At 45.7% G+C, this 22,153-nt stretch overlaps 1 protein-coding gene and 1 long non-coding RNA gene across 6 annotated transcripts in view; one reads left to right on the top strand and one right to left on the bottom strand.

The window, feature by feature from the left end:
- Positions 1-22,153, bottom strand: part of STK32B (serine/threonine kinase 32B) — a 375,768-nt gene that overhangs the window by 242,534 nt on the left and 111,081 nt on the right. For 2 of the 5 annotated variants that reach the window (XM_081490036.1, XM_081490125.1), the window contains exon 1: positions 10,895-12,359. The exons of the other annotated variants lie outside the window; for them this stretch is intronic. In XM_081490036.1, coding sequence (XP_081346162.1) covers positions 10,895-11,001 — 107 coding nt within the window. In that variant the 5' untranslated portion in view covers positions 11,002-12,359. Of the gene's footprint in view, positions 1-10,894; positions 12,360-22,153 lie in introns of those variants that run through there. 5 annotated transcript variants of the gene reach the window in all.
- On the top strand, positions 15,425-20,963 carry LOC145506219 (uncharacterized). The gene is made up of 2 exons (XR_014053644.1): positions 15,425-18,507; positions 19,348-20,963. It is a non-coding gene; the product is annotated as an uncharacterized LOC145506219 (long non-coding RNA).

The following is a 22,153-nucleotide window of genomic DNA, read 5'->3' as shown; positions in this document are numbered from 1 at the left end:
AAATGAGCATGGCTGTGTTGCAATAAAATTTTATTTACAAAAACAGCAGGCATGCCAGATTTGGTCCATTTTGAGCCAGTTTGCCAACCCACCAACACTGAAAACCAGAACCATCTAAAGAAGTTCAGAATCAAGTGGATCAAGAATGGGATGAATCTGCCATGGCACTTTGACCCAGGTGGAAATAACAATATAAAGGGAATTAAAGAGAAAAGAGAAGGCAGAGAATACAGCCGATGAAACTCAAAGATGAAGACACCCCAGGCCCAACCGCCAACCTCTTCTTCTTCCCGATCCCTGGTTCAGTCTCTTCCTTGTGTGTGTGTCTGACTTCAGGGGGGCAGAACGGTTCTGACAGATGCTGTCTCGTCTCTGCAGAAACAGATCTGGGTTTCTGGAAAGGTTCCACAGATGGGCCTTCCACCTCCCCCTCCATAGCTGTTCCCACTCTGCTCGTGTGTGCATGACTCACCATCAGTCATTTCAATTACCAAGGCCTCCATTTGCCAGCCCCTCCATCTGCCAGGGCTCTCCCTTGCCAGGCCACCAGCCACCACCCCTGAGAAGTAATGTCTCTGTTATGAGCGCAGGACTAGAGAACTGTGACAATCTCTCCAAGCAATAACCAGTGTCCACTACTGACCCCCTTATTGTTCCCAAGAAATATGGCAGCTCAGTGGAGGAGCAGCCAAAAGCAGGGGCTACTGAAAGTGAACATTTGGTAGGATGTTGCTACAAATCTCCTTACATGGGAGCCATTTCCTGCCTGACTGTTAGAGCCATCCCTGGTTGAGGAAACTCGGGAGTCAGAAGGAAGTTCTGATGAATTATTGTGAGAGAAGGAAGTCACAGTTTTTGTTGGAATTATAAGAGGGTTGGTTTGTTGTGTGTGTGAGCTCAGTTGTGTCTGACTTTTTGCAATTCAGTGGACTGCAGCCCTCCAGACTCCTCTGTTCATGGATTTCCCAGCAAGAATCCTGCAGTGGGTTGCCATTCTCTTCTCCAGGGGATCATTCCAACCCCAGAATCGAACCCACGTCTCTTGTATCTACTGCACTGGCAGGCATATTCTTTATCCCTGAGCCACCTGGCAAGTTGGAGGTTTTGTTTTTCTGTTAGGCATGATGACCTGGGAAGATATTTGATCAGAACCTATAACTAGCCTCAAACCATGTCAGAGACTTGAGAAGAAAATAGCAAAGGTGACACTGTAGACTAAATCTGTTGGCTGAACACTATAAAGCTTTTCAATCCAATTCCCAGCTGGGAAGTCTTGGCTCCTCTTGGACTGGATTGGCTGGGCCCCCTGGTGCTAAGTATATTCCTTTTGACCTAAGCAGAGACAATCCAGATGGCCTGAATTAAGACCAGCTCCAGCTGCCTTTTCTACTCCTTTGCCCCAGGACCCCACCCTAAACTTGTGTCCCAATATCTTCTGATGGAGAGAGGAAGAAAGGTGAGAGTCATCAGGAGAGACTTCCTCTAAGACAGGACAGATTCCCCTCAAAAGGCCAGAGTAGAGACCAGGGCTCGACACAATCCTAGGTTTTCTCACTTTGAGTCACATGCAGGGGCCTTCCCAGGCAGTGCTAGTGGTAAAGAATCAACCTGCCAATGCACGAGACACAAGAGATGCAGGTTCGATCCCTGGGTCGGGAAGATCCCCTGGAGGAGGAAATGGCCACCCATTCCAGTATTCTTGCCTGGAAAATTCCATGGACAGATGAGCTCGGTGGGCTACAGTCCATGAGATCACAAAGACAAGATTGAGCGACTGAACACAAACCCACACAGTCCACCACCATCACTGCCACCAGAGTCTCTACCTACTCCTTCCAAGAGCAAACCTCTGAAATCACAGCTCATCTAAGAAAAAAAAAAAAAAAATACTGCCCCTGTCATCAGCAGAGACTGCAAAGGTAGAGAAGCCATCCAGAGAGACCCTCAGGGCTCCAGCCACTGACAACACAGTCTAGTTTAGTCCAATTAGGACCATGGGCCACACTCCTCCTCCTCCATGACTCATGTGCCTGGACCCTGCCTTATCTTTGGAGAGAGTGAGGGAGGCGAGGCAAGGGCAGAAGAGACTCAAGAACCCCAGCCTCACTTACAGCCACCAGAGCTACACCAAGAAGGAGGAAGAACTAGGACTATATTTTGCACAAAGACCAAGAGACTTGGGTTCTTGTCCTGTCACTATCACGCATGTGCTCTGTGACCGACATCCCCTCTCTGGGCCTCAGTTTCCCTATCTGCAGCCCATCACAGTCTCAGCACAGCGTACACATATTCAATAAAATGCCCCCAGAATGAATTATGGGAATCTCCCTAGTTAAACTCCAGGACCCTGTCCAGCTCTAGAGTTCTGCCATTTTCTTATCACCATTTTTCTATGAACACAGGTTCAGATGGAGTAACCAGAAGCTCCAAAGACTATGTTTGTTCCGCTCTCCACACTGTCCATTTCAGAGTTCTACAATTCTCCTATTTCAGATAAGCACATTTCTTAGTTGGGTCTTTCCAGACTCAGACCCTGAGATGTGGATTCATCAGTAAGTGATTCATTAAGGAGTGCTCCCTGGGAAACCAGTGGGGTACAAAGCAATGGGTATGACATCAGGCAAAGACAGCCTCAGCCTGGTCCAGGAGGGAGCTCTGGAGGGCACATTCCTCAGTGCAAGAGAGGTGAGCTCTCACAGTCCTGGGACCATCAGTCAAGGCCAGAGGGTCATCTGGAAGGGGTGTAAACTCCCAGGCAGGCACTTCTCATTCTGCAGCAAGTTGCCATTGTAAATAGTCTTGCTTTCCTATTTTTTTTTTCAGAGAGTTTGTTGTTACTGTATAGAAACACGTCTAATTTTTGGCAGGTTGATTTTGTATCCTGTGACTCTACTGAATTCATTTATTAGCTCTAACAGCTTTTTGGTGAGTCTTTAGGATTTTCTATTGATAGGATATATAGAAACTTCATCTACAAACAGAGACACTTTTACTTCTTGCTTTCTCACTCACTTGCAACTCCCTAAAACAGGAGGAGAGGCTCATCCAATTGCTCAGACCCTGTCATCCATTTGCGGAACCTCAAAAAGCAACCCTATGCATATTTTCCTGCCAGCTGTCCCTCCATTCACAGGGTCCCAGGAGGGGTTTGACCTCTGCTTCCTGCACCCATTTAATTCACACCTCCTAGGGCTGAGCAGCACAGCCGCTCTGCAGTTTCAACCCTGGCTGCACCTTAGACTCACATGGGAACTCACTGATGCCTGGGCTTCGGTCTCATCTCAATCACACCCCACTGAGTGGGGTCCCCGCATCCATCATTGGCAAAGTCACCCAAGTGATCTGATGCTCAGTAAGGTCTGAATCACCGAGAGGCTACATGGTTCAGTACATTCAGGGCCTGCTGGTCATAACTCAGCTCTGCAGCCACATCTGGGTTTCTGGATCCTCACCTCTAGCTTTCAGCTGGAAGAAGAAGTTTCCAATTCAGACTCAAGTCCAAGCCAAGCTTTCCAAACATGCTTTGGGTAGCACCGCACGATAAGGTGTGGGGATCCTGCCAATATGTTAGTGACACAGCACTTGCCCATCTGGCTCCATATCCACGTGGATCTGTTCCAGTGTCCCAACCCTGGAGGAGAAAAGCAGCGAGGGAGGACCTGGGTGCCACGTATCTCTCACACACAACGTGGGAAGGTTGCAGCCACTTTAAAAATAGAATAGCTTATTTCACTATGTCTTGGCCAGTCCCACAAGTGACTTTAAGTGACTTACAACGTACACATGAAAACAAAATGGTGATAAAAATAGAGATTAGGGATTGAGGAATTATAATTTCAGATATAAAGCAAGGCAATAAAAAAAAAGAGCAGAGAAATGCTGATTGAAATGAGGCAGGAAATGAACATACAAATCACATTGAAGAATGAATGTCCTTCAGTATGTGAAGAGCTCTGTGACATTTAATAACGTAGATTTCAAACTAAAGCACTAGACATTAGTCCTGCTTTACAGATGATGAAACTGAGTCTCAATCAGTCATCCCAAATCCTTCAGCCCGAGACTCAAATTCAGGCCTACCTGCCTGGGAGTTCTCTTCTCTTAAGGCACCATGTAGCCTCTCTAAGGTGGTTTAGCTCTGAACTTTCTTTCAATCATAGAGGAGAGGATGACACAACCAGACACACAATTTTCATTTTAAGAATGAAAATATACTCCAGTTCTTCAGGGAAAACAAACTTTTTTCCAAGCCCTGTGTTCAAGAATGGCATCACTCACATAGCAGCACTCTTCACAATAGCCAAGACAGGGAAACCACCTAAATCCCCATAAAAAATTAAATAATGCCATTTGCACTCTCATGGATGGACCTAGGGATTCTCATACTAAGTCAGAAAGAGAAAGACAGATACCATATGATACCACTTATAAGTGGAATCTAACATCCGACACAAATAAGAAGTGAAGTCGCTCAGTCGTGTCCGACTCTTTGCGGCCCCATGGGTGGTAGCCTCCCAGGCTCCTCCAGCCATGGGATATTTCAGGCAGGGATACTGGAGTGGTTTTCCATTTCCTTCTCCAGGGGATCTTCCCAACCCAAGGATTGAACAACCCGGGTCTCCCGCACTGCAGGCAGACTCTTTACCATCTGAGCCACCAGGAAAGCCCTATAAAGTTACCTACAAAACAGAAAGAGACTCACAGACATAGAGAACAGACTTATGGTTGCCAAAGAGGACAGGGGTAGGGGTGGGAAAGATTGGGAGTTTGGGATTAGCAGATGCAAACTATTATACAAAGAATGGATAAACAAAAAAGCCTTACTGTATAGTACAGGGAACCATACTGAATATCCATAATGGAAAAGAATGTGAAAAAGAATATATATGTGTGTGTGTGTGTGTGTGTATAACTGAGTCACTTCACTGTGCAGCATAAATTAACACTGTAAATCAACTATACATGAATAAAATAAACTTTAAAAAAAGAGGAAAGAAAAGTGTCCCTCAGATGGACACTAGGCAGGGTTTGGTGGAGCAAACAGGAGTTCACCAAGCGAACAGGGTGAAGAGAAAATTCAGGAAAATGGAACAGCACGTGCAAAGACCTAGATACGTGTCTAAAACCACTGGTGCTGGAGATTGGCTCCAAAGAGCCTCGTACTTGTAGAGCTCAATGTGAGGTTAACTAATTTAATCACATTGTCAAGTTCAGTCAAAGAGATGTGAAGAGAACATTTAATTTAAAGACGCAGAATAAAATCTTATTAAGGTGGGCTCCACTAATTTGGAACATGAAGCAAGTCGGAGAGGTAAAATGAAGCTTTTGAGGAGCTGATTTAAAATAGAAGCAAGATTAGAGACACCAGTTCCAAACCACATAGGCTACTAATAAGTTTTCAAATATTCAGGTATGCGTGGTCACATAGCAACAAAGATATGCTAATAACAAATACTTAATATATTCATTAAAATAGCTCCCCATGGTACCACTCCTGTCTACACCTTATTAGACTTTCTACTCCCCACACAATGTTGATATACGTGGGCCTACCTCACTTGAGCTGTTTTTGCATAAATCACTGCCATGCATCCTTAAATTAAACAGCACTCACTACATGTGTGATGCTTGGATGTTCCCCAGATGTGTGGTTGAGAAGGGTGGATGGCCACTCATCTGCATCTGAACGTCCCATACAGGGTCTCTGTAAAGCTAGAGATGCCTTTGAGCATAACATCCAGACCTGAAACCGGTGACTGGCTCAGGGTTCCTCAGAAATCTCGTTATTCCCAGTACAAAGCTCAAGGGTGCGGACAAAATGGAAATTGTCGGGGTGCTTTAGACTGATGTTCCCTCTCACTGCACCTCATACAAAAGTGCAGAATTGGGAGGGAAAGACAGGATTCACCATCTCTGTGTAAACACTGTGCACGGCTGGAATTCTCAACCAGCCGGACACCGAGATCTGCCATTGCGGGAATTCCCTGGTGGTCCACCGGTTAGGACCCTGCGCTTTCACTGTCAAGGGCCCAGGTTCAATCCCTGGTTGGGGAGCTAAGATCCAACAGTCATACAATGTGGCCAATAAAAGAAAAGAAAAGAAAGAAAATTAAGATCTGCCATTGTGTCTCTCACCTAAACACAAAGTGAGGATACAGAGTTTGGACGTGAGGCACCTCTCCAGACAGGGTCCCTCTAACTGGCACCTCTTTCCTCCTCTTTTTTGCTCCCTGAAACCCTGCCTCTTCCTGGGAATAGACTATGATGTTGGCATGGTCAATAGATGATGCTGCTGCTCAACAGACTAGGACATGGTCAATAGACGTGACCCATGGATGACTCTTGGACCATGTGGCTGGATGTCCTGCAATGGGGGTGGGTGGGGTCTATTTCTACCTCCCTTCTGCCCAAGCCAATCAATCCCCCAGAGAGAGAAGCATAGCAGCTCTCTTTCACTTGTCCTTCAGGACACAACTCAAGTATTCACTCAGAAAGAAATTATTGAACTAATGCTCAATAATCTGCAAAAAAAAAAAAAAAAGGCAGTCTTATCAGGAATCAAAGACACATGCATTAAAACAACTATAAGATACCATTTTGTTTTGCCTATGAAATTACCTGGTGAGAAATCGGTGAAAGAGGCATTTGTAGAGACTATTTGTTAAGTGGCCATATTCTGAAATGCAATGTCATAGTGTGTTTCAAAAAAACCTTTATTCCACTGTGTTGACTCAAGGAATTTATATTTTAAGCAAATGATAAGGGAAGCAGAGAAAGTTTTATAAGCATCATAATAGTTAACTTTGAGATTTAACCATTGTTGGGCATCATGCACTCATTTTACACAGATTCAATGAAGTTTGCACTCAGTGAAGTATGAATAGTCTACCACAGGAGTGGTTTGGATGACATGGCATAACACATTTTAAAGAGAAACTGACATGCAGAAAGAATTAGTGCATTTTAGATATTGTTATTTTGTCATTGTTATTTGCTCAAAAAGTGACAACACATGTTCTACCACAAAACATAACAGTGAGATTTATTCTAGTTTAGATGAAGCACTGCTGACATATTTAATAATATAATTAACCAGACTTCAAGTCAAGGAAACCAAACATCTAAGCATCTTGACGATTCTTCCAAAGGCATCTAATAAAATTCAAAGTCAACTCCAAAAATAAAAAAAGAAACTGTTAGAAAAAGCAAGAATGAAAGGATAGATAGCATTCTTAAGGTTATCAATGCAATTAAACAAGGGAACTAGTGAAGAGGTACAACTATTGGAAGTGAAGTGAAAGTCGCTCAGTCATGTCCGGCTCTTTTCGACCCCATGATAGTCCATGGAATTCTCCAGGCCAGAATACTGGAGTGGGTTGCCATACCCTTCTCCAGGGGATCTTCTCAATCCAGGGATCTAACTCAGGTCTCCTGCATTGCAGGAGGATTCTTTACCAGCTAAGCCACCAGAGAAGCCCCATAACTATTGGAAAAGTAGAATATATTCACTCATCATTGAAGTATTCGTCCATTTTACCAATATTTCTGGAGTGAACCCTTCATGATCAAGTTCTGGTGGCCCAGAAATGATGCATTCATTTTGGAGGAAGAAGGAAATAAACAGGATAAGAAGTAAATGAAAGGATAATTTCTGATGATGACATGGCTCTGAAAAAAAATAATTAAGAGTAGTGACAGATAGAAGGGCTGCAGCCATAAGATCCTTTGCATCACACCTTCATTTCCCCCTGCAGCCGCTGAAGGGATGGCACAGAGTTCAGCCTGAAAACCACTGGTTCACCCACCATCATGCCATGTAGTCAAGTGAGACCAAGAGGATGACAAGTGATGAGAGACGGTCAGCCCCAGACAGTAGGGGACGTACAGAGCTGGGCACCTCCTCTAAGCTCCACCCACAAACCCTCACCTGCATCATCCGCACAGGTGACGATGTGTTACAGCCACAGTCTCTGTTGGCCACAATCCCCACCACACCCCAGTGCTCCTTAGACCCAACTCCTTTCCTCATTTGGTACCTGTCTGCCCCCGTACACATCTAAGTTGGTGAGTACTACTTGGGCATAACTTCTGGTCCCAAGGACCTGAGGATAAGGGTCATTTCTCAAGCCCACCTGCTCACAGGAAGAAGCCAACTCAGGTCCTGACAGATTGCGTACCTGCTGCTTCTGAAGAGGTTTGAATGGAGATAACGGGGTTCACGTCTGCCATGGCACCCTCCATCGCTACTAGTAACACAGAGCATCTGATTCAAGGCCGTGGAGCCACATGTTTATCTGAACTTGGACTATTCCTCGTGAAATTTTCATCCGCTACATCCCCCACACTGGTTCTTCCTTTGGTTTTCTCGCTTAGCAATAATATATCTTATTCTCAATTTTTAAAAATTTGTCATTTTAAGTAATTTGGGGAGTAAAACTATAGGATAGAAAAGGAATAGAAAAAGAGAGAAGGAGAAGGAAACAGGAAGAGTAAGAGAATTTGCAGAGGGGTACCCGGTTCACAGCAGGCTGTCAGCATCCAGTATCATTGAGGGTGTGGGCCTTGTATCACAAGTGCTACCCATGAGATGATACCAGGTGTCTCTCGCATGGCATTGAACACCATCAAATGCAGAGCAAAGGGCCACTTACTCCAATTCCGATTGCATTTCCATCTTAACTATATGGAGGAGAAACTCTGAGTATGTGCCAGCCTCTCTTCAACACTCTCCTATGACCTGTCAATCTTCATTTCAAGCCACGAAAGACCTGGTCTCAGGTTCACCACCTTGGCAGGCAACAGTATTTAGTTAGAATTTAATGACACTGTAAGTTTCATGGTATAAATTCTTAGGGTTGCCTTCTATTTAAGACAATAGAATACAGCTTTTTACTCATAGGATGATACCAAGCTTTTAAGATCAAGTTAATCTAATTAAAAAAGGGAGTTGATGCAGAAATGTTAAGCTCATTATATGCAGGTGGTTTTTAAATACGAAGATGATGAACATATCACCATGAGGGACCACTATGGGGTCTCTCCCACCTCCTTCTCCAGGATATCACAGAATCAATTTATCATCTGAAAAGTGGATAAACGCTTTTCAAGGTCATTTCAACATTTTTTTTTACTGATTCAAATGCCAGCAGCCTGGGGAATGCCAGCCAGGCTGCTAGCATAAGAAGGAGGACACGGAGGAAGGGGAGGCAGCAACAAGAAGGTTAGAGTAAACATGCATTTGATAAAAATACATTTTATAAATGCCTCATTTCCCCACTTCCATGTGAGCCAACAGCCTTAGACCCATCACAAAGAACATATTGGCAAATCAAAGGTATGTGCCCTGCCAATCAAAAGGAAAATACACTTCTGTTGTGAATTATGGAGAAAATAATTAAAAATGAAAGCCAAAAACGATTTCTGAGATCAAGAAGCTTAAGTGCATCGTTCCATTGCTGGGGCACATATGTTTGCATATTAAACTCAGCAAGTTATGGGGGTGATTTATCATCCATGCAAAATGTGTTCTCTGTGCTGGAAGCCAAGGATGCAGATATGAAAAGGCACGGTCCCCACCCTCAAGGACCCACTGGGAGAGCAAGCGGGTTCCCCATTTCTTCCACACATCCCTCCTTTTCTCTCCCATCCGCTGAGAAACTACTATGTCCCAAGCCGTGGACTGGGTGCAACCATCCAATTCAACACCACAAGTGGATTATCAAGTGCCCACCTGTGCCTGATCCTGTTTTAGATCCTGGAAACACGGCACATGAGATAAACAGAACCCTGGCCTCAGGGAGCTCATATTTATTCTGATAAAAAAAAAAAGTCTATAAGAAATGCGCAAACACCAAAGGCAGCAAGGAGCTGTGCTTTCTACATAAAACAGGGTGATGTGACAGAGAAAGCCTGGGAGCTGGATGAAGCTGATGGTCCAGGATGGCCTCCTGTGAATGAATGAGCCACGACCCTCTTTTGAGATGGTCAGATGGGACAGTTACGGGGTAGACTCTGAGAAGGACCATCCGAGAGCACCAGCCATGTGCTGCAGGGACCCAGCGGAGGAAGCAAGGATTTCTGCTCTGGATGGAGATGCTCAGAGGGCATGGCTCTAGAAGAGGAGGGTTTCTGACTCTGGCTGCCTTTGCAGGTTTCTAGCTCAATGTGTCCACAACCCAGCAAACACATTTGGCTTCTAAATCAGGAAACTTCCTGAAATCTCTTCTTGCACATGTGTTGAGAACGATGCTCATGCACCACCTTTTAAGATATTTCTCCTAAGCAACCTAAATGTCCATTGACAGAGGAGCAGATTAAAAAGATGTGGTATACATATACAATGGAATATTACTCAGCTGTTAAAAAAGAATGAAATAAGGCCATTTGCAGCAACATGGATGGACTGAGAGAGTGCCATAATGAGTGAAGTAGGTCAGACAGAGAAGGAGAAATATCATATGACATCCCTTATATGAGGCATCTAAAAAGAAATGATACAAATAAACTTACTTATAAAACAGAGACTCACAGACTCAAAGAATGATCTCATGGTTGCCAGGGGGAAAAGGAGGGGAAGGAACAGTTAGGGAGTTTGGGACAAACATGTACACACTGCTGTATTTAAAATAGATAACCAACAAGGACTTACTGTACAGCCCATGGAACTCTGCTCAATGTTATGTGCCAGCCTGGATGGGAGGGGAGTTTGGGGGAGACTGGATACATGTATATGTATAGCTGAGGCCCTTCGATGTTCATCTCAAACTACCACAACATTGCTAATCAACTATACCCCAATACAAAATAAAAAGTTTGAAGTTTGAAAAAAAAGATATCTCTTCTAGTTTCACACGTGGCCGATAAATGTGGATGAAAATGAAAAACCCAGCGTCACCTGTGAAGAAGTCCCTCGGGAGCCGCGGTTGGGTCCGTGCAGGGCAGGGGCCCTGGCCAGGGTGCCAACACCCTGAAACTCAGAAATGCAGTCCGAAGAGGGTTCATGGAGAAGCAACATGCACATCTGTGATTCCTGTTGAGAATCTGCACCAGCTGGACGGTGGCTGAGGCTTCTGTGGAGTGGGGGGGCGGGGGGTGGTGGTCAGGGGAAACTGTGAGAGATGCTCAGGCTTTGGAGTGAGGCAGATGAGAGTTAAAATACTGACTCCCCAAATTCATGGTCTGATGATGCTGGGGAAACCGCTCCATCTTGCCGATGTAGGTCTTTTCATCTACAAACCAAGATAACGATGCTCACTGCATCCCTTTCACTCATCTAGCACAGGAAGACAGCTCATGATACACTGGGAGCAATGGGCTCCCGCCTCTCAAGGCGGGAAGCAGGGGAATGAAGCTGAGTCTTGCAGAGGCAAGGTTTTACCAGCAGAAAGAAGGGGCCAACACACTGTTGGGGTCACATTTAGACGGGGCATCAGGAGTGACAGAGGGGAATGATGGTCCTCAGAGTTCTCAGGGGCAGCCAAGAACATCTGAGGACCAGAATACTGTGTTGCAGGAGAGTGTGAAGATTCCATTGTCCCTTGGAAGTTTTGCACAGCACCAGTCTCCCTGGAGATCCAATAGCTGGAAGCATGGTTCTCAAGGTCATTGTGATGTGTTTTCTAAGGAAGGATCATCATTTTGGACTGAGAACCTTGCAAATTCCCACCCTGCCCCTCATGAGCAGGGTGGACTTACACTGTCATTCGCCACCATCTCTTAAACAGTTCTCAGGGCAAAAGCCCAAGTGGCCATTTATCACTGAAGCATACACTCCTGAGAGTTGACAATAACTACATTTTGTTTTCTGTGCATCTCCACTGTCCAGCCATAATTCCTGACTTCCCCACGCACTGCAAGGCTCCAGGTTAGGTGGGGCCAAGTGTGGCTGGGGAGCACGTTCAAGTATCCTCTCCTGTCCCCTGTGGTGTCTGTCACTGACCTGGGTACAGCAGTTAACACGAGTGTGGAACAGAACACTTTTCTTTAACCATATGTGTGCTGCCTTTGGTTTTACACACTGTGATGTAGTTTCATTACGCCTGTAATTCTTTGGATTTGATCACATAGCCTGGGTCATTCTGCTCTGCCTCTCACAGTTGGCTGTGCTTGGGCCCTGTTCTCAGCCCACAAAGCAGACTGCGGGTGGTCCAATCTCAGAGTCACAGAGTAGGAGAGACGATCCAGGCTGCTGGCTGTCAATATCGTCAAGCAGCAGAAACTCTTCCTTAAATGAAACCACATGTAGAATACAGAGGAACTTGAGCGCAGAATGGAGAAGGACAGAGACCAGGTCCCTAGACCTTCAGCCCCATCAGGCCTGAGTAACCTCTAAGGAACGTTCTGGGTCGCCCAGGTCTCCATAGAAACCAGGGAAGGGCTGGGGAAGGGCTGGGGGACAGATTCTAAGCCTTACAGGACACAGAGGAGAAAACAGCACCCAGAGAAGGAAGTGCCAAATCTGAAGTGAGTGGATATGATCCCAATGGTAGGTCTGTTTTCTCTTCAAAATTCTAACACAACTGCAAACAACTCTTCTTGCGTCAGCTAGAAAAATGTAGATGGTGCCACATTCTGGAAAGTCTAAGTTCTGGGGGAATCCTGGTTCTCTCCTGTTAACTGTGAGGCCCTATACAATCAATCACTCAAGCTTCTCCAAGCCTCAGTTTCCCCATGTGTAATAATGCCTGCCCTGGGGACCTGCTGTGGGCATTGGGTGCCAGGAAATACACGAGGTGCCACTTACTTGGGGAGTCTCCTTGATGCCATAGTGAATGCCACACTTCCTCTTCCTTCACAGTGTCAGTTTCCTGGGCACATAAACCCTCTTCCTGGCACTCACCAGAATCTTGAATTGTCCATATTTTTATAATTATTGGATTTTTGCCTGTCTCCTATACAGACCAGGAATAGGGATGCTCCACACAGTTGAAGCCATGCCTTTTGCTCTACACATATCATCAGCACTTACGACCATACCTGGCACATAACAGGCACTTAATAAATAGGTACTGGAGGAATGAACTCATAAGCCCAAAGGCAGCGGGCACTGGTGCAGAGCCCCAGTCTGATGCACAGTCTATTTGTTTATAGGCCGAACCCCCCCTCGGCCTCAGCTGTCTCTCTGTAAAGTGGAGAGGCACAGGGCCACCTGACAGGGCCCTGGGAATGATGAACAGAATGACCCCAGTGGAGCACTCAGTGCAATGCCAGGTACCCAGCAGGCGCTTAATATAAGTTCGCTATTAGAACGGCCACCACTGTTATCCATCAGAATGTAAAAGGTCACTTTCATTCCTCAGCTTCACACACTTACTCTGGATCAGAGGTAAGGGGTGGAAACCCCAATTGTTCAGATTATCAAAATCCTTTCTATTGGGTTTAGAAGACCAAAGGGTTCGCTTTTGGTTTCTAGGTCAGCGGGGATCAGTGGGAGTGAAGAACCAAGGGAGCCGCCACCTATGGCTCTCTGCACATTAGGTGGGAGAGACGGGACATTTTCTCATTCCATCCCTCATTCAGCAGTTACTGAGTGAGCATCTCTTCAATGCCAAGACGTGATCCTGAGCCCTGGGAAGGAGCAGTGAAAATGCATGAGAGTCTGCCCTTCTGGAATCCTTCCTTCCTTCCTTTTTGTGTGTGTTTAAAGGAGGCATAGAAAGTAAACAAGATGAATAAGTAAAATGGATCATGTATTGTAAGGTTAGGAGCTGCCAGGGGAGAGAGAAACTCACAGTTTTAAACTGGGTGGTCAGAGAAAGAGCTCAAACAGGAAAGACACCTGTTGGAAGTGAAGGGGTGTGCCCTGCAGGTGTCTACAGGATTGTCCCAACAAGGAAACATCAGTGCAAAAGACCAGAAGTAGGAACTGGGGGTGGGTGTGTGCCCAACTGCTGAAAGAAAATGGGGAGCTGCCATGTGACTTTCAAAAACTTGAAGAACAAGGGCACCACGGTTTCCAATTTAATTAAGCTCACTACAGTGAATAGACTCTTCCCAAATGTATTATATCCTAATGCAACTTTTGTATCTCTTGGGGATAGAGCTTAACATAAAATTGCTTGTCACTGAGACTCCCTCATTTTTACTGAAATTCTTACATGTTTAGTTGCTTAGTCATGTCCAACTCTTTGTGACTCCATGGCCTATACAGTCCACGGAATTCTCTAGGCCAGAATACTGGAGTAGGTAGCCTTTTCCTACTCCAGGGGATCTTCCCACCCCAGAGATAGAACCCAGGTCTCCCGCATTGCAGGTGGATTCTTTACCAGGTGAGCCACAAAGGAAGCCCAAGAATACTGGAGTGGGTAGCCTATCCCTTCTCCAGCGGATCTTCCTGACCCAGGAATTGAACCAGGGTCTCCTGCATTGCAGGCAGATTTCTAAATCTTCAACATGATAAAGGACATCCCTGGTGGCTCAGACGGTAAAGCATCTGCCTACAATGGGGGAGACCCAGGTTCAATCCCTGGGTTGGGAAGATCTGGAGAAGGAAATGGCAACCCACTCCAGTATTTTTGCCTGGAAAATCCCATGGACGGAGGAGCCTGGTAGGCTACAGTCCATGGGGTCGCAAAAAGTCGGACACGACTGAGCGTCTTCACTTTACATGTTTAACTGCATTCCCTGCCTCCCATCAGAAACTTCATGCACACAAACTGTTCATGGGATTTACAGGTTATTACCCACAGTTTTTCTCAGAAGGAAGTGTAACAATGTATATATCTTGCTAACAAAAATATCATTTCCACACACCTTCTAGGTCCTCATTTGATTTGGACTTCAGAAAGCATGGAAAGGAGGGCAGTACTATACCCATTTTACAGATGAAGAAACTGAAGCTTTCAGGAATACTGTCCTAGAAAGGACAGTATTCCTTTTGTCCAATAACCAACCACCATATTTCTTCTTTTTAATTCCTCTCAAGGCATCGCTCTCATTGCTCATTCATCTTCAGACTGAGCCTGGCTCCTAGAAGTTGGATTTAGGAAGAGCAAATGCTTTGGTGTTAGACCTGGGCCTATCAGGGTTATTCTGGGCTGGCTCATACTGGCTCATGAGAATTGCTGAATTTTCAGAAATTTTGCAAGCTGGCTGGCATGCAATTAATTTGATATCAACCATTTCCTAGTCTGTTTGTGCTGCTGTAACAGAGTACTATAGACTGAGGGGCTTATAAACCATGAAAATTCCTTTTTCAGAACTGTGGAGGCTGGAAGTCCAAGATCAAGATCAAGGTGCGGGCAGAGCTGGGCGAGCATCAGCCTTCTGGCTCATAGATAGCTGTCTTCTTGCTGTGTCTTCACATGGCAGAAGGGGAAGGAGTGAGTGAGGGAGCTCCATGGGGGCACTTATAAGGGCATTAATCCCATTCATGAAAGCTCCACTCTCGTAAATTAATCAACTTCCAAAGGCCCTCACCTCCTGATACTCTCCCCTTGAGGGTTAGGTCCGGGAAGACGCATACACCAAGTCTACAGCAGACCACAGAGGGAGTATTTACACCATGGGAATCAGCTGAGACTACAAATCAGGGTTTGCACTGTGTCCCCTTGGTCTGCTGGTTGTGAAGCATTTCCTGGTACATTGTTGCCTCTAATCCCGATGCCACCTCTTGTCAGCTACTTAATCTTGCACAAGTTATTTAACCCACTCATCCTCAGCTTCTCCAACTGCAAACTGAGGACAAGAACATCCACCTTGTAAGATGGTTTAAATCAGGCTAAAATAGGAAAAGAGCCAGGTACCATGGGCGACCCGTACAGGGTAGTGTTACCAAGATTTTAAGACATGGATCTTAAGCCCACTTGATAAAGTGTGGGAAGCCTTTAATGAACACCAAGGACCAAGGAGAGTCCTAATTACAGAAAAACACATGGGAAGCATAAGGAACAGTCAGAGAAATGGGCACCAGAAGGTACTGTGTGGCGGGTTGGAAGGTGGGGAAGCAGAGGGCCCCAAAGACCACTGGTCAGCCCAAGGGAGTCCTGGCTTTCCCTCTGACCTTCCGCAAACTCCACACCCTTCCTGACTGACTGATGGACCACCCCCTTTCACTCACAAGAACTGTCTGACATAGCGCCCAATTCTACCCTGCCTCCAGCCTGGTTTTTCACAGAACAACCTCTGGCTCCTCATCCCTCCCTTTCCACAGCTCAGTGCTGACCCTCTGGATATCAGAATGGAGCTGGGACATCTTATCATCCCCACTCACTCCCTTAGGGATAACAAACCTATTCCACTTAAAAGTAAAATTTGGGAAATCCGACATCTTGAAAGCACAAACCAAAGTGACCAGTGATATTGAGAAATCCTTGAATGGTAAAAGATGAGACAAGGACCCTGGACATGTCAGCATCACCTCTTGCTCCCTTCTATTAAGGGAGTTGCCATGGCGATGGAGACTAAAGAAGATGCTGCTAATTTGGATTGGGAAAAACCCCATGAGCATTTCCTGTCTCTGACCCCCAGGACATGGTGGACATTTGCTATCTCTAAATTTTTTAAGTTACCCGGGCCCCCAAAGGACAGGGACTACTTAAGGAAAAGAGCAGAGAAGCACAATCAACTGTTGGTTTAAGGTCTGTCCTCTCTCATCTGTAAGCTCTGTAAAGATCAGGAGTGACTATCTTGCTCACTCTTCCATCACCAATGCTAGCACAGATGCTGCAGATCCTTAACAAACACTGAAAGGATTAATTTATTGAACACTGGATGCTGAGAATACAGAAGCGAATGAGACATGGCCCCAGTCCCCAAGAGTCTCACACTAATGGAGGAAACAGATGTACAAGCAGATAAATGTGATTGAACTGCCTTGTTCTGCAACAGAGTCCAGAAGGAAGCACTACCTGTCGTCACGTGGGTGGCAACCCTGAGGCAGCTCGGAGGAGAAGGTGGTGCTGGCCTATGAATTCCAAGTGGGCAGGAGACAAAAGGATCCTCTTCTTCTCTGGACCCCTATAAACTAAGGCAGGGGCACTTCCCTAGTGGTCCAGTGGATAAGAGTCCACCTACCAATGCAGGGGACACGGGTTTGATCCCTGGTCCGGGAAGATTCCACATGCAGCGGAGCAACTAAGCCTGCGTGCCGCAACTACTGGGCCTGCACTCTAGAGCTCCCAAGCTGCAACTACTGAGCTCCTGTCCCAAAACTACTAAAGCCCACACACCTAGAGCTTGTGCTCTGATACAAGAGAAGCCACCATAATAAGAAACCCACACACTGTAACTAGAAAACAGTCCCCGCTCATCACAACTAGAGAAAGCCTGTGCACAGCAATGCTCAGTCATGTCCGACTCTTTGCTACCCCATGGACTGTAGCCTGCCAGGCTCCTCTGTCCATGTCCATGGGGATTCTCCAGGCAAGAATACTGGAGTGGGTTGCCATGTCCTCCTCTAGGGGATCTTCCCAACCCAGGGATTGAACCCAGGTCTCCCACATTGCAGGTGGATTCTTTACCGTCTGAGCCATCAGGGAAGCCCAGTGAAGACCCAGTGCAACTAGAAGCAAAATTTAAAAAAATTTTTCTTTTAAGAAACTAAGACAGTGCCTGGTACCCAGGAAGAGTCAAATAAATGTCTGTTTAATGAACGGATACTTGTAGAGGAAAGAGCAGAAGTTCTCACAGAGAAGAAAGGGGAGTCGGTATTCCAGGCAGAAGAACAGCAAGTGCAAAAGGCCTGGAGGAATCAAGACAACAAGATGAACGACAGGTTCCACTAATCAGTTAGTGTGGCTGGAACAAAAATGCACTAAGACAGGAACAGGCGTGGGTGTCCAGAGGAGAGACTAACATAATGTCAGAGGCCAGGTCATGAAGAAAAATTTATTCTGTGGGCTATGGGGAGTCACGGCAGAATTCTAATCAGAGGTGGAGTTGGATTTGCACTTTGATGAGACTTTCCCTGTGCTGTAGGCTAAATGTTTATGTCCCTTCTCCAAATTCATATGTTGAAACTCTAGTACCCCTGTGTGACAGAGACAGAGCTGCTGGGGGATAATTAGGTCATGAGGATGGAGCCCTTATGATGGGATTAGTGCTCTTATAAGTAGAGGCAAGAGAGCTCTCTCCCTTTATCTCTCTCCCAGCCCAAGGGGAGGGCACAGCAGGAGGACAGCCATCTCTACACCAGGAAAAGGGTCTTCACCAGAACTTGACCATGCTGGCCCCTCCTCTCAGACTTCCCAGCCTGCAGAACTAAGGGAAACAAATGTCTATTATTTAAGCCACCAGTCTATGGTAATCTGTTACGGCTGCCTGAGCTGAACAAGACAACTTGTATGTGGCAAACTGGTGATGACTAAGTGCTGAAATGCCAGCTGGGAGGTTGTAGCAATATTCAAGACCGAGGGCGATTATTTTTATGAAAATGAAGCTGCTCAGTAACTGGTGATTCTTTATACAGGGCTTTGGCGTGTGCATGCTCAGTCTCTTCAGTCGTGCCCGACTCTATGCGACTCCATGGTCTGAAGCTTGCCAAGCTCCTCTGTCCATGGGATTTTCCAGGCAAGAATACTGGAGTGGGTTGCACACTATCTTCCAGGAGATATTCCCAACCCAAGGATCGAACCCGTGTCTCTGGTGTCTCCTGCATTGCAGGAAGATTCTTTACCACCAAGCCCATCAGGGAAACTGTATAGGGCTTTGTCTTTCATCAGAGGTTCCCCAAGAGACTTCCTGTCTCTGTCCTCTCTACAACCTTCTTTCCTGCCCCCTGCTTCAGACAGATCAGTTCTACCTTTCAACACCTTATGTAGTTTTACTTGAATCAAAGGTCTCAATGCCGAAGAAAAACTAGCCACTAATTTAAGCGGTTCTTTTTTGGCTTCCGGTGGCCTGTTAGAGACCTGTGTCATGATTCAGTCATTAACTACTCAGGGAAGGCTCTAGAAACAACACTTGCTATGAGAACTGTTTAAATTAACTGCAGGTATCTGTTCTCATCCTGTCATACCAGTATCCATCCTTCCATCCCCACCATTACTTCAACAGCAAATGGGGCAGGGGAGGCACCTGCCCAGCTGTAAACAGAACATTTAACAGTCTAGTAAATGTAGTCAATCTGGTGAATAGAATTGGATTTTGAAAATACAGCCTGAAAATGCATATAAACTACCTCCCCACTACCATTTATTGAGACAAAAGTCTTTAGTACTAAAAACTCAACCCATGTCCTCATGTTCACTGCTGGATGAGAAGAGAATTGGTCCAGCCAGCCCAAAGCTGACATGAAGGACGAGTGCTAATCCTACCAACAACAGTGGAGGTCCCTGGCCACAGGTCCCTCAAGCCCAGGACCGTGTGGACGCTTGTATGTATTAATATTGCCCTGTTTGGTCTTTACAGCAACCCTATGACGTGATCACCTTTTCACTTCCATTTTCCAAAGAAGGAAACTGAGACACAGAAGAGAGACTCAAATCACTCTCAAGGCATCTGCATTAGTCTGCTCAGGCTGCCATAACAAAACTATCACTACCTGGGAGACCGAAGCAGCGGAAGTGTATTCTCGCACAATTCTGGAGGCTGGAAGCCCGAGATCAGGGTCCAAGATCAGGACGCAGGCATGGTCGTGTTCTGCTGAGGGCTCTCTTCCTGGTTTGCAGGCAGCCCCCTTCCTGCTCTGTCCTCACATGGCAGAGACTCGAACTCTCTCTATCTTCTTACAAGGCTATCATCCTTGGATTAGTGGTGGTAGCTGCTCAGTCGTATCCAGCTCTTTGTGACCCCACGGACTGTAGCCTGCCAGGCTCCTCTGTCTATGGAGTTCTCCAGACAAGAATAGTAGAGTGGGTTGCCATTCCCTTCTCCAGGGGCTCTTCCCGACCCAGGGATTGAACTCAGGTCTCCTACATTGCAGGCTGATTCTTTACCATCTGAGCCACCAGGGAAGCAGATGGTAAAGATCACATTGGATTAGGGCTTCACCCTAATGACCTCATTGAACCTTAATAGCCACCGAAAGGTCTTATCTCCAGATATAGCCACAATGGGAGTTAGGGTATCAATATATGAATTTTTGTGGGGCAGGGAGAGGGTGGAGAGTAAACACAATTCAGTCCATAGCAACCTCTTCACCTACAAGAGGCAGAGCTGTTATTAGAACCCGGGAGATCGGACCCCAGAGCCTGAGTGTTGGAACTCTCCACCTCATCTCTCCCCTCCCCTCTTCTCTCATGCCCTGCCTCTCCAGGGCTCCCGCTACTGCACGACTCCTCTGTTTGGGGTGGGATTTTTCATTGCCTTTTTCCTTTGCTCCAGTTGTCTTAAGCCCCAGGGAGCAGAACAGCTTTGCTTCAGAACAGGTGAAAATATTGCACTTGATAACTCAACCTGGATCGTCACAGGCTTGGGAGCACCCATCATTCATTCTCTAGAGGCCAAACTGTCATGAAAACTAATCAGTGCCTGGTCTTTGCCTCTGCCAGTCATGGAGCATGTCAGCAAAAGAGAGGAATGAGAAGGGACACAGTCAGGAGCCCCAAGGCCATGGTAATTCACCCTCCATGTAATGAGATGAAAAGCTGACGTGCAATTAATTCAAAGCCATGGCGTCCTTATGAGCCCGACAAGCGATTCCACACCACACTCCCTGCTAGCAGGGTGACAGAGCAGCCAAACAGAAGCCTTGCAGGAGGTGCTCCGTACAGGGAGGAAGGGGGAGTGGTGGGCAAAGAAGAGAAGGGCAGGGGCCTTCTCACAGCAGCAGTGGTAGAAGGGCTGCAAGTGTGGGCCATGAAGTCAGACAGTCTGGATTCAAGTCCCATCTCGTCCATCTACTAGTGGTGGGACTCAATTACTCCATCTGTAAAATGGAGACAATTCACTCAATGCCAGCCCCTGTATGCCAGCTGTTGTCCTAAAGTACTATATTTTCAAGATACGGTGCTATAAGATTAAAAGGGTTTTCTTTACTTTTGTGTTTTTTTAATAAATAATTCATGTGAAAAGTACTTTAAACCTATTACAGTACAGTATTATACAGCTGATTGTGTTAGTTGGGTACCCAGGCTAACTTTGTTGGACTTACAAACAAACTGGACTTACAAATGCATTCTAGGAAAGATATTCATTCATATGTAGGAACTTACTATAAAAAAAGAATTACACACCAGAATGCAACCTGGTGGTGGTAGGATCCTAGATAACAATTTCCTTTTTGTTGTTGTTTAGTTTCTAAATCCTGTCTGACTCTTTGCAACCCCATGGACCGTAGCCCACCAGACTCCTCTGTCCATGGGATTTTCCAGGCAAAAATACTGGAGTGGGTTGCCATTTCCTCCTCCAGGGGATCTTCCCAACCCAGGGATCGAGTCCATGTCTCTTGCAGTGGCAGGTGGATTCTTTACCGAGTCACTGGGGAAGCCCTATTGCCTTCTTATGCACGCCATTTTCTGCATTTTGCAATGAACCTATACTGCTTTTCTGATCAGAAATGGTGCAGCCACTGTGCAAAATAGTCTGGACGTTCCTCAAAAAATTAAAACTATAACTATCATATGATCCAGCTACCCCATTCCTGGGTATTTATCCAAAGAACACAAAAATACTCATTCAAAAGATATTTGTACAACTATGTTATAATAGCCAAGATATGGTAATAACTCAACGGCCCATCAACAGACGAACGAATGGAGATGTGGTGTATATGTATGTGTATATATATATAACTGATTACTACTCTGCCATAAAAATACAGATGAAATTTTGCCATTTGCAACAACATGGATGGAATTTGAGGGTATTATGGTAAGAGAAATAGATCAGATGGAGAAAGACAAACACTGTATGATTTTACTCATGTGTGGCATATAAAAAACAAACAAAAAATACATGAACAAACCAGATCAATCAAAAACAAACACATACACGCTGAGAATAGGGTGGTTATCAGAGGGAAAGGGGCGGGGTCAGGGGAGAATGAAATGATGAAAGGGGATCAACTGTATGGTGATGAACGGACCCTTAATTTTTGGTGATGAGCACACTGGAGTGTATACAGAAATATAATGTTGCACACATGAAACTAATATAGCGTTAATAAACCAAATGTCCCCTTAATAAAAAATAAGTTATAAAAATTCTCTTGCATAGCAATTAAAATATGAAGCGGTTTTATTTCCCCCAAATAACTGGAGTACTTGTGTGGCTG

This window comes from Giraffa tippelskirchi, chromosome 1, assembly GCF_054371585.1.
Source record: "Giraffa tippelskirchi isolate mGirTip1 chromosome 1, T2T-mGirTip1v1.2.pri, whole genome shotgun sequence".
In the NCBI taxonomy this organism is placed as follows: Eukaryota; Metazoa; Chordata; class Mammalia; order Artiodactyla; family Giraffidae; genus Giraffa; species Giraffa tippelskirchi.
Note: the sequence above shows the minus strand (reverse complement) of the source record. Positions and strands in the feature narration are given on the sequence as shown.